At 38.4% G+C, this 12,540-nt stretch overlaps 1 protein-coding gene across 5 annotated transcripts in view; it reads left to right on the plus strand.

Moving 5' to 3' along the window:
• Positions 1 to 12,540, plus strand: part of HOOK3 (hook microtubule tethering protein 3) — an 83,212-nt gene that overhangs the window by 15,723 nt on the left and 54,949 nt on the right. For all 5 annotated transcript variants that reach the window (XM_064642054.1, XM_064642051.1, XM_064642053.1 and 2 more), the window contains one exon: positions 7,389 to 7,461. In XM_064642054.1, the coding sequence (XP_064498124.1) occupies positions 7,389 to 7,461 (73 nt within the window). The remainder of the gene's footprint in view (positions 1 to 7,388; positions 7,462 to 12,540) is intronic.

Here is a 12,540-nt window from a genome sequence, read left to right on the forward strand (position 1 = left end):
CCACAGTCAGGTGGATCCCATCTCTTCAAAGCAGTCCTTGATTCTCAGAATGATTCAGTGGCCATCGAAACTAAAACCTTGCCAACACCAGTTCACAGCTGGTTGTTGACCTGCAGGATCTGTCTGTTCCTCAGAACCCTCTCACTAACTGATGCAGCTGGGAAGAACATCAGTTGAGCCTTTGCCATAGCTTCGAAAGCCACATAATCACACTGTACTTTCCAGGTTTCCATAGCTGTACAGCTTGTGCCAAGATGGAAGAGCAGGAAGAGTAATTGTGTAAGAGCTGGACAAGCTTTGGCAGTCTTTCAACAATGCCAGGAATTCAAACTCCTAGCAAGCAGCAACCCTTCTTAGATGGTGTTAGTCAGAAGATCAGGGTCCTCCGTTGTGCTAACTTGCCACTCCCCTCTTGTGTTGCAGCATGGTTCAGGTTTGGTGGACACAGATGGTTTGTTTGACAGAGCTCCTGACACTGTAACTGCTGTGAGGACACTGAATCTGTTCTGTAGGTTCAGATCCTCAGGAGCAGGAGCCTTACTGCTGGTGAGAGAAGTTCACAGGAAGAATAAAAGGGGGACAAGAGGAAGTCTCCATGTAGTCAGATATTTCAAAGCAACACTTTTAAGCATGCGGTTCTGAGATAGTGTTTTCAATTGATGAAGTGATGTTTCAAAAACAGATGTAAAATACAAATATTGCATTTCTGTAGCATGATTTAAAAATATTTCCTGTGACAACTGTGGTACTGCCACTGAACACAGAAATTCTTTACTTTGCGCAGTTTATATAGTAAAGATCACCTAAACAATTTATAATTCTTTCTTTATGCCTTAGGTAATGATTTGAACCTGACAAAATTAGTGTTTGACTATCTTACTTTCTGATAGTTGTGTTTTAGATTTCACATTTTGCTTACTTGTGTAATGGATACGGAGAACCTCATGCAGCAATTTAGCAACAAATATTGCTAAATCTTGATTTAATTCTTGTTGAGATAAACTTTGAAGAGCAACAGCAATCTGATCTTGGATTGTACAACAGGAATCACAGAATATGGTGAGTTGGAAGGGACTCACAGGGATCATTGAGTCCAAGGATGATGGCCCGAAAGAATACCCCAAGAGTCACACCATGTGCCTGAGAGTATCATCCTTGAACTCTGTCAGCCTTGGTGCTGTGACCACTGCCCTGGGGAGCCTGTTCAGTGCCCAACCACCCTCTGGGTGAAGAACCTTTTCCTGATATCCAACCTAAACTTCCTCTGACAGAACCTCAGGCCATTCTCTCAGGTTCTGTCACTGGTCACCACAGAGCAGAGATCAGTGCCTGCCCCTCCTCTTCCCCTCCCAAGGAAGTTGTAACTGCAATGAGCTCTCCCCTCAGTCTCCTCTTCTCCAGCTGAACACACCAAGTGCCCTCAGCTGCTCCTCACACGGCTTCCCCTCAAGGCCCTTCACCATCTTCACTGCCCTCCTTTGGACACTCTCTAACAGCTTCATATCCTTCCTGTATTGTGGTGCCCTAAACTGCCACAATATTCCAGGTGAGGCTGCCCCAGGTCAGAGCAGAGTGGGACAATCCTCTCCCTGGACTGGCTGGTGATGCTTTGCCTGATGCCCCCAGGACAGGGTTGGCCCTCCTGGCTGCCAGGGCACTGCTGACTCAGACTCAACTTGCCACAGACCAGGACCCCCAGGACCCTTTCTGTGGCACTGCTTTCCAGCATCTCATTCCCCAGTCTGTATGTTAATATATGAACAATCTTTGGGGGAAAGTATTATTGCTGCCTTTTTTTTTTTTAACCAGAAAAGTAGAAGATACACTTCTTATTACACATTGTTTAACAGAAGATTGGTCTAATTGATTTTTGAAGTAGGGTTGCAGAATAGCCAAACATTGTCTGTTTTCCTGGATGTGAGAGACTGGAATATAGGTCAGATACAGGGATCAGCATTTGTATAGCTGAATAGAAAACTGATCAAGAGCGTGTTGACAAAGCCATTTTAAGTATTCTTTCTTTAAAACAAAACCAAATTCAACCCTACCATTGAAATCCTCTTTGTGCTCCTTTGAAAAGATACCACAGGAAGAATGTGTAGGGAATTAGGGAATGTTCAACAATTTGAAGCAAGTCTAGAGCAGGCTTTTGCAGTCTACCCTTCTTTTTATGTAAGGAGCACTGGCAGGTAGAGAAATGTGTAAGAGCAAGACTTAAGGTTATTTGGAAAAGTCATACAGTGACATTAAACAGCAAAGAGCAAGAACAGCCTGAAAGCACCAGATCACTGCAAACCTGTCATTTGCAGTGAAAACTTGAACACTTGTCTTTCACATGAAAATCTGTCAAAAAGGTAATCTTCAAAGGGCAAGTTTATTGTCTTGGCTGCAGACACAAAAGTGAAGTGCTGTTACTTTTATTCCATTGAGGAGGGTAAAGTACTATTTTTGTAATTCATGTTCCTTGGAAATTGGGTGTTTTTCAGTATAGCTGCCTCCTATTTGAGTCTCTTTATCAGTATGTGTTCTTTGAGCCTACTAGTATTAAGAGGTTAATTAGGTAAAGGCTGAAATAGCAGATTAATATATCCAGTGAGAATTTAAAAAAAAAAAAGAAAAAAGTTCATTAGGAATGAAGAAAATATTGTCAATGAAGAAATCAAATTAAGTGAGGCAGAGCAGTGATGAAAATTTAAAGATATTGGGGTGGTCCAGTGATCTGGATGTATTTCCATAGGAGAGTGAGGATAATGTTTGTTCCGGAAAACCTAAAAATTTGAAAGTGAACTGTATTATTTCTGGTTTTTTTTAGCCTCTACCTTAATAGGAAGAGTTCACTGGTACTTATGAGGAGAGGAGGTAGTAGTTTATCGTAAGGAACAGTTTTTGAGAGACCCCTAGTTTGGGGAATTTGTTGTTTTAGACATAGAGAAAATGTGCACAATAAAGAACTGTAGGATTTATTGTCAGTAAAATTAAAAAGGAGGAACATTGCTTATTCATCAGCTGATAAAAACTAGCTGTGCCTTGTGCCAAGTGTTCAGAAGGGGCCAAAAGCTTCTTCCATTGTTCTGAATTCTTTTGTACATAGTTCTCAATATTTTTTGGATTCAAAGTAGCAGCCCATTTGTAGGTAAGGGCCATTCAATCGCAACAAATATATCAGAATTCTTTGTAACAAAGCTGCTGCAAGAAAGGAAGAAAAGGTTGCAGCAGAAATTACTAACCCCTTCAGAAGCTTTTCACTTCTAATGTAGTATGTGGTAGAAAATGGCAGAAATGTGTTCTATGTAACCAAGCATGAGCATTTTGCTTACAGTCTCAGTTGTTAATAAAGTTATTGGTAAATCCCTGAGGGACATTTTCTTACTTTATAGCATAAACCTTTATCTTCAAATTTCAGGTTAAAGTACCATTGAATGAAATTCTCCAGTGCTGACTATATTGTCTTGGAGGAGGAAAATCAGCCTAAGCTTTATCTTACTTTTTTTTTGTGTTATTCTGTAAGATTCACTGTTTGTTTTCAGATGTGAAGGTTATTGGTCCTGACTAGCAGTGGTATGAAATACAGTAAGATAAGATGCCTGTACATAATCAGTGTTGATGATTATTTTACAGAGTGTTGTTGTATTCCAGGAGAAAGATTGGAAGCAAAAGATCTTTAAACTGTCTATGAGTAGACTGTCTACCTAAAATCATGTAGCTTATGCTGGTAGAAGTGCCATAGCTTGCTTCTGAGTTGCATCCTTATTTTCTTTCTTTCTTTTTTTTTTTAACCTTCTCAGATGTTCTTTATGTGTTTACTGTCCACTGGTATCCCTAGAACAGCATAATTTCCTGTTTTATACTATGTTTTAAAATTTTCCTTTCATCTCACTCTGGAGACTGTTTGGTACCAGGTGTCCCTCTTGCTTTGATTCTCCCTTCCTGTGTCATACTGGCCTTGGTAAATGTAAGAGATGGTATGTATTTTCATCTGTGCATCGTGTCCTCTTAATGAATTATTCATTTGATATATTATACATTGCAGCACACTGTGTATGTTTTGACACATGCAGAACACAAAAGCCATGCTAATACATTATTGCTGGGGGAGGGAATTTTTTGTAAACAGACGTTTCTTGAAGCAGTTTACTGTACCACTGTCAAAATGAGTAATAATCATGAGTTATACTACATGCTCTGTGGGTTGGTTTTCTTCAGAAGAGTATTTCTGTCTCTTGGCATCTGTGATACGGAGAGATGACTGCTTAAATAAAGGAAAATTTGCATACAAAATAAGATGGAGATGGTATAAATGAGCACTGCTGAAAACATCACATGAAGTGATAGAGCATTATCAACAGTGCTCTGAAGAAAAGTCCCAATTATCTACAGTACTATTCAGATACTAGGCAGTAATCAACTGATACACAAATACCTTTCTAAACCTGAAAAGTTATCCAGTGCAAGAGATGGTCTAAGTTTGGATCTAGGCTCAGAAACTCACTGAATTCAAAGTACTTGGTTCATGAACGAGTCATCTCCTGGTAATGGTGATGTTCCATCCACTGCCCTTGTTTAGTGCAGTGATTCTTCAGAATGAGATGGCAGGTTTAGCTGCGCAGTTCTCAACACACATTTTTTGTATTTCCTTAGGTGATGCTTTTTCAAACACCATAAGAATGACACTGTTGTTTTCTAATGACACAGACTAAGGCAGTTAAAAAATTCTGAATACGATTGAATCCTGATTCCCAAAAATTTAGCAGAGGAAAACTTGTTTGCAGCAAGGACTGTGAATGACCTAACATCTAGAAGCCCCTTTTAAAAAGTATGTGTAGAAATCCTTGTGGAATAGCTTTTATTTCAGATTTGATTTCCAATAGTTTGATATATAGAGAAAGCATTTCTGTTGGTATTAATCATGAACTTTAATTGGACTTTCGAAGACAGAAATGAAATTATAAGGGCAGGTGATTTATTTGAAGGAAAGAATGATCTCTGTATTTTCTTGGTGTTGATACCAACCTGTTGCTTATCTACTTATTGTATTCCTGGCAAAGTGTTTTTCCAGTATGCAGCTAATTATTGTGTAACCTGTATGAAGATTCTCTAAGGGCAGGTTTTGGTGCTATTTTGACAACTGTTATATGGGCATGATTTTGAATGGGTTGCCTGTGAGCTGCTGGACTCTTGGATACTTCCATGAGATTTGTATACATAAAAGTAAAAAAACCAATAGGATCTGTGGAAGAGGACTGCCACAGTGAGCTTAGATTTAATTCTCAGGGACCTTCCTTACGTATGTCTGATGACATATAAAGGTTTAGGTAGCCTATGACTCCCATCAAGACTGTAAAAGGTGGTTGCTGATCCATGTGTTATTTTTACAGTAGTAACTGAGAAAAACTGCCTGTTTTCTTTTCCTGAGGCTTCCTGAGTGGAGTGAGTTAGATCTAACCCTGAAATTATCAGCTGATGCTGTTATTGATGCCCTTATTGTTGCAAATTTGGTATGCAATATCAGCTGTCCAGTCAGTCCAAATATAATTTTCCTTGTGAGAGATATTGTTTATGCTTAGCCATGTTGCTTCTTAGAGTCATTATTTAGCATGAAAATGGTAAGTCAATTTTCATGGCACTGCGGCCTTTTGAAGTAGCTGGAGATGTAAGTGATCAAGTGCAACCTTTAAAATTATAAGATACAATCCTTAAGAAAGTCCTGTTGATCTTTTTTGCTGATGAAGCACAGGTAATTAGTCATACCTGCTTTCTCAGCCACATGAAAATTTTGTAGTTGTGAGTCTGTTTTTAAGCTGGGCTTACTTGTGTGTTGTGAATTCCCAGAAGACCCATTTATTTGAGAGATAGTAGGGTGGTTTTTGAACTCCACACCTAAAACTTGCATGTTTTTTCATTACTGTGCAGGTGATTTTGGTGTGATTGAGTGGAAGTTAGGTGAATTAAGACTTTTTAATTGAGGCTTTTTGCAAGGAGAGCTAGTTGTTTCATGTGAAAGCTGAATGTGAGCCTTCTTCGTATGTTGTAGATCTTACACGTATTTGTATCAATTTTATTTTTAGCTTTACTTGTCTTCTCATGGCAGAGAGGCCACTGAAAGCTATTTGAGAACATTTATTTCAAAACCAGGTGAAACTCTGGATAAGACATTGCTTTTTCTATTTAATAGTTTAATTATGTCACCCGTGCTAGAACTGTACTGTTTTAGAATGGAAATAATTTGGAGACATCAATTTAACTGGTAATTAAAGCTGTTCTTCCAGATATATGTTTGCTGATGCCATATTAAAGGAAAGGAAATATGTTGTAATCCTCACCAGAAGATCTGTAACAAAATGTGTAAAAAATAGCAATGGGAATGTATCAGTAGAGAAACATTGCTGTCTGTGATCTTTCTCCATTGCTGTGTATTGTAAATGTAGTACTGCTTGCAGACCTTGGTGCATTGTGAAGACATTGTGGGAAAGGTGGAATACAGGAGATGCTGGGCATCAGGTACAAAGTGTGGCTGCAAAGTGTGTGCCCTAATAAAGTACTGGTGTAATTGCAGGTTTACAGTATGTATGATATAAATGTTGTTTCACTCTCCAGGCATGTTCAGAGTTTTCTTGAACTTTTGCCAAGAGATCTCATGGCATCTTACCCCTAAAAAAAGAGCTCAGTCCAGAACCCCTTCTATCTGTAGAGGGTACAGCAGTAAATCTGGTAGTACTCAGTGGAAAATGCAGAAGTATGAGTCCAGAAAAATAGAATATTTCATGTGGAAGTGTCACCTGGCCTACCACACTGACTCTTAAGAGCCTTTTGCTAATAAAAAAAATAGAAAAGGTGAGCTTTTTTTTTTTCACTCTGAACTGTATTATCTTTATATGTTGGATGAAATATGATCCATTCCTTATATTATATTGACCTACTCCTTCAACTCTTCCCACTACAGCATATGTAGTGTTCAGTCTCAAGCTTTTCATTTAAAAGTTGAGTAGTTGTAAGCAGTGTACAGCAGTAGGGATCCATAATATATGGAAAAGTATTTATTTTTAACACTTTCCAGGAGTGCAACTAAATATTACTCCAGCACCAGAGGAGAAATTAGAGGTAGGATTTATGGAGGAAAAAGTGGCATAATACGTTCCAAGTACAGCAGCTTTGTCAAAAGCATTAATTACCCATGGCACACAAATGAAGCTATGCCATCAACAGGGTGCAAGGTCTTAGAAAAATGAGTAGTAACAGGATTCTGAGCTACTATACTCAGGCAACGTGTCAGACAGAAGAGGTAGTCATTTAAATGACCTCAAGCCTGAGATTGGGGCTTAATGACTAAGGTGTACTCACAGTTTCTCTGACCTGTTTTTAATGAATACTCTACACTCTTTGTGTTTCAGAGACCCTGCTTACTTCGATGAAAATTGGCTGAACAGAATCAAAACAGAAGTAGGAGATAATTGGAGGCTGAAGGTATTTGTATTACTTTGCTTGTCTGCGAATCTCTATTTCAGTTCTTAATTACAGTATTGTGCCTAAACACTAGCATATTTCCAGATTAGGACCTTGCTTTATGGTACATAATTTTGAATTTTCAACTGTTTTAGTTACACGTATTTGATTTTAAATTTCTTATGTTGTTTTAGTACTGCACAGTTTAGCAAAGAAAAGACATTTTGAACTTGTAAATAGGTTTCAATGATTTAAAAGAAAAATATTAAAACAAATTTTATGCATCAATTACCTCTCTTGTTTTTCAGATGTTGAACGAAAGATTTTTCTTTTTAATGCACAGTGTGAAAGTAGCTTTAAAAAAGGAGCTCTGAGAAGCAGCTGCATAAAAAGAGGAGCATAATAAGCAATATATTTAAAGAAAAACGGCAAAGTGTTTCTTCCTTTTACTTTTTCAGTTCTGCAGAACTGCTGAGCTTTAGAAGAGGAAGTTGCGTTTTTTCTGTGTTTCTACTCAGCGTGGTTTTCCACCACAGTCTTTTTGCTGGGTCATTTGTATCACTTGGCATTCTAGTACTTTCTCTGCAAACCTTAAGGCAATCAAGTTTCCAGTTCTATGACTGAGGAACGTTTTGCTTTAGAACCCAAAGAACACAGTTGTACATGCAGATGGCAGTGTAGTTTCTGAGTAGTTTTGTTCAGAGAGTGATCTATGCACCTTTCTGAATTTCCATTTTTAGCCTGACTAATTGGGAAAACAGAGCAGTTATGGTTTGACTGTTAGTTCATGTTTCCTGTGTTCCAGCCACCAAAAACCATTCTGAGGATCTCAGGAATGGCTACAGCTGTGAAATGCTTTAGTACTTGCAGGCTTGTCAGCATCACTGGCTGAATTGCCTGAGACAAAGATGGAGCACACTGCTGCTGTGTATGTTTTGATTTAGTCAGTAGACCTATCGGCATGGTCTGTGCTGTCTGGCCAGCTGTGTGCAAGTCTGGAATGCTTTAGAATGTTTTGTCTAGTAGGGCTGCCAGCAAAAATGTGGGTAAATTGATGAGGATATATTGACTGACTGATGAATAAAGGACATCATCCCTAAAAAAGCTTTAAAACTCTTTTGAGTTCTGCTGCATGTAGAGCAGTTCATTTAAATGACCTTTCCAAAGAAGTGTATGGAATTGCAAGTGAACAGCTGGATACAAGATTTTACTTTTCTGTAAAATGTTTCTTTGGGGTTTTTTTCTAAGTATTAATTTTTTAGTATTTCATATTGAAGTCTTCGCTGTTAAATGTGGAGAACAACAAATTGAGAACTGTTTGTTATAATAGCATTTCAGCTGATTGAAAGCAGAGCAGCAGCTTCTGTAGCTGTCATATGGAGCTTGAGGAATAAATATTTTTTTATGTCTCCCACCAATTTGGCAGATGCAAGGCTTAGCAGGTGTGAAAAAAAAAAAAAAAGCTGAGCAATCTAGTAACTTCCTTATGTGACTGACAGTGGAAAAACATCGGGTCAAATTTCAGTTTCTTTCTGATGTCATTCCATCTTGTTTTTCATGTATCTATGTAAACAAGAACTAAAGACTTATTATTTTTTTGTTTAAAAAGGATGTATAATCCAGCTTTTTGTACAGCACTTCCCTTTTCATGAAGAATACTAGAAGACATAAGTGTGATACTTTAACTCTTATTTTTTTAACCAGAAGACTAATCCTATACTTTGCCAAGTGTTCTTCTTTATATGTGAGTAAACATTATTAGTAGATGTCTATCAGCCAATCAGTCATTTATAGTCTGGCTTGTGGGAACACTTCAGTCTGTACATTTCTATTCATAGAATCATTTAGGCTGGAAAAGACTTTTAAGATCATCAAGTCCAACTGTTAACTCGGCGCTGCCAAGTCCACCACTAAACCATGTCCCCAAGTGGCACATCTACACATCTAAATACCTCCAGGGATGGTGGCTCCACCACTTCCTTGGGCAGCCTGCTCCAGTGCTACATAACCTTTTTGGTGAAGGATTTTTTCCTAATAGCCCATCTAAACTTCCCCTGGTACAACTTGAGGCCATTTCCTCTTGTCCTGTCACTTGCTGACTGGGAGAAGACTGACCCCCACGTCACTGCAGCCTTCTTTTAGGCGTGTGTTTCTTACTAGATTTAACATGTAGACAGCATACTTGAATGACTCCATGTTGTAGATTTCCTTTCATGTTTTAAGAAGTGCCATGAGAATTGATAACTGGATTACCTCACTGCCTCACAAGTCGTGATAATGACTGCATTATATTCCTTTTGCTGAACACAGTCACTCTTTGCCTCTGACACCATATGGTATAATAATCACCACATGTACAAGCTCTCAGTGAAGGAGCCAGTCTGGGAGGGGAACATATATAAAAACAATCCAAAATTTAACGTGCAGGTAGTTCTGCTTTATCAAAATGTGGTTAGGAGGGCCTGCAGAGGTAAGTGTAGGCCTGATACAGCCCTTCTAATCACTGTTGATAGAAGTACTCAGAAAATGATAGAATCATAGACTTATTAAGCCTTGGAAAAGACATTTATGATCAAATCTAACTGTCAACCTAGTGCCACTACCATGTTCACCATTACAATGTGTCCCCAAATGCCATATCTGCATATTTTTTGAACACTTCCAGGGATGGTGACTCCACCACTTGGCTGAGCTGTCTATTCCAATGTTCTACAACACTTTCCATGAAAGTTTTTTCCTAATATTTAATCCAAAATTCCCCTGGCGCAACATTAGGCTATTTCCTCTTGTCCTGTCCTGTCACTTGTTACCTAGGAGAAGGTAATGAGTGATGTGATTATTAATTTTAAATTGTGTGTTGTCCTGTATGGAGAATAACAAGAATATATTGCTCAGCTTTCATTATTTTTTTTGTTTAGCAGTTCATTTTCTGATAACTGCAATAATGCGGTCATTAAAAATATTTTTCCTGTTGCTGTACCAGTTTAAAAGAAATGGATGAATTCACAAGGATCTTTTTATGTTCTTGGTTTCAGGGCAAGTTGCCAGACTTGAGAGATTGAGAAATGCACAGGATAGAAAAAGGGAAATGTTAGAACTCAGTGGACTTGCAAAGTAGGAACCATTCAGCAAACATTCTAGTTTTTACAGCTGACCAGTGTTTAGTAGAGAAACGTGTTACTTCTTCAGGGTTACATACATCAGCATGCAGCACAGTTTGTGTCTTCCTTTGGGCAACAAAGAAACTTACTTTTCATCTGCAATTTTATGATGGTTAAAAAAATAAAAGGCAAACCCATTATCTCTTTCATTATGTACAGCTGAACGCTTTAATATAGTCAAGAGTTTAAATTGTGTACGACCAAGCATTTCATGCTGAAGAAGATGACATCTTGAACATAAAACCTTTATTGAAAATGGAAGACAGCATAGAAAGGAATTCTGTTGCTAAAATTTTCCAGGAATGAAATTCCTTAACCACGGTACAAGTTATTGATTTGATACACACATGTCAGTTCTGGCAATTGCAGAATAAACTGTTGACTGTCTGAGGTATGGGATAAAATTGTCACCCCTTTTTTCTTCCCCTTCTATTCAGTGTGGGAAGCTTGGGAAAGGAAGGAAATATATTATTTCCTTGATTTTTGACTTCTGGACTCTTTGCTTTGGCATTCAGACTACAGCATCAGTTTAAAGTACAATTTTATTGATGTATATAGTAGCGAGCTGTGTTTGTTCCAGTACTGAATAGCACGTTCAAACAGCAGGAGCCACTAGACTTTCTGCAACTAGTACAGTTTGAGTGATACCTGTTTGGTGTAATATTGCAAAATGGAATAACCAGTGAATGCTGCAATCTAAGTAAACAAACATGATTTTTGAGAATTAATTTTGACTCCCTGCAATAGTACAGTTGTTTTTGCTCTGAATTCTTCTACAGTACAAGCTGGCTTGACTGGTGGAGTAGTGGAAGCTAGTTTTCAGTGTACAGCATTGTTTTGCTACTACTTTCTTGTTCTTTTGCAGGATAAGGAGCGCTTATTCATCAGCATCCTTTTAAAGGGTTTTTATCTGTTATGGGTGGAAGCCTGTCATGTGAATGTTTTTTTTTCTTCAAGCAAGAAGCAGAGATTATAGGTGTATTGTAAGCCAGCATTCATTTCTGTCACAAAGATAATTAGCAACTGATATATTTAATTGTCTTTTGATATATCCTTAATTCCTAAGTCAACAGTATCTCCAAATATAAGTTGCACGTGGGACTGATGTCTGTGTTCAGACCCGCATTTAATTTTTCTTTCCTTGTCAAGGATGTGGCTGTATATGTTCTTTTGGGGATTTTCTTTCTGTAGAAGACAGTCTGAAGGGGGATAGCCCCCAAAGCTAGTGATATAGTCTTTCTCTAGGTTCCATCTGTAATCAGCAATGAGACATGCTTCTGCAAAATGCAGTATAAGTCAGAAACCTAATGTGTGTGGTGGGAACGATGCAAACAATGCATGCACAGGCTCTCTCCCCACCCACACTCCCACACCCACCTATCCCTTCTCACCCCTCACCCCCCTTTTAAGTGCAGATGGGAAGAATGCACCTTAATGAGATATCTGAATTCTTGAAACGCCTGAGAGTGTGCCATAGCAACACTTCCAGAGGTTACTCAGGATCTGAAATAAACAAAAATAAGTCAATTCACATAGGGTCTTCAGCACAAACAGGATTTCGGTCATACTAAGAATAATGCAAAATTGGGGGCTGGCTGTTATAATGTTGGAGAAAAAACAAAAGGTTAGATAACCCATGCCCCCTTTTTGTCAACCATCACAAGCTTAAGGGCATTTTCTGCTGTCCACTTCAATCAGGCTTTCCCTTTGTTACACAACTAAATTCATAAAGAGAGAAATCTAGACAGACCTGAGGTTGGAAACAGAGAGTAAATTGTAACTAAATAAATAGAGATTTCATATGACAGGTGAGAATAAAAGAAAAATAGGAGAGAAAAAGACCAAACGTTGGGTTGTATGGTGTTGCCAGATCGCATCATCCCTGCATTCATTCCAGTCAGTTTGTCAGGTTAATGCTGTGTTCTAAGGGTTAGTCTCA

The sequence above is a fragment of the Pseudopipra pipra genome, chromosome Z, assembly GCF_036250125.1.
Source record: "Pseudopipra pipra isolate bDixPip1 chromosome Z, bDixPip1.hap1, whole genome shotgun sequence".
NCBI classification, from domain to species: Eukaryota; Metazoa; Chordata; class Aves; order Passeriformes; family Pipridae; genus Pseudopipra; species Pseudopipra pipra.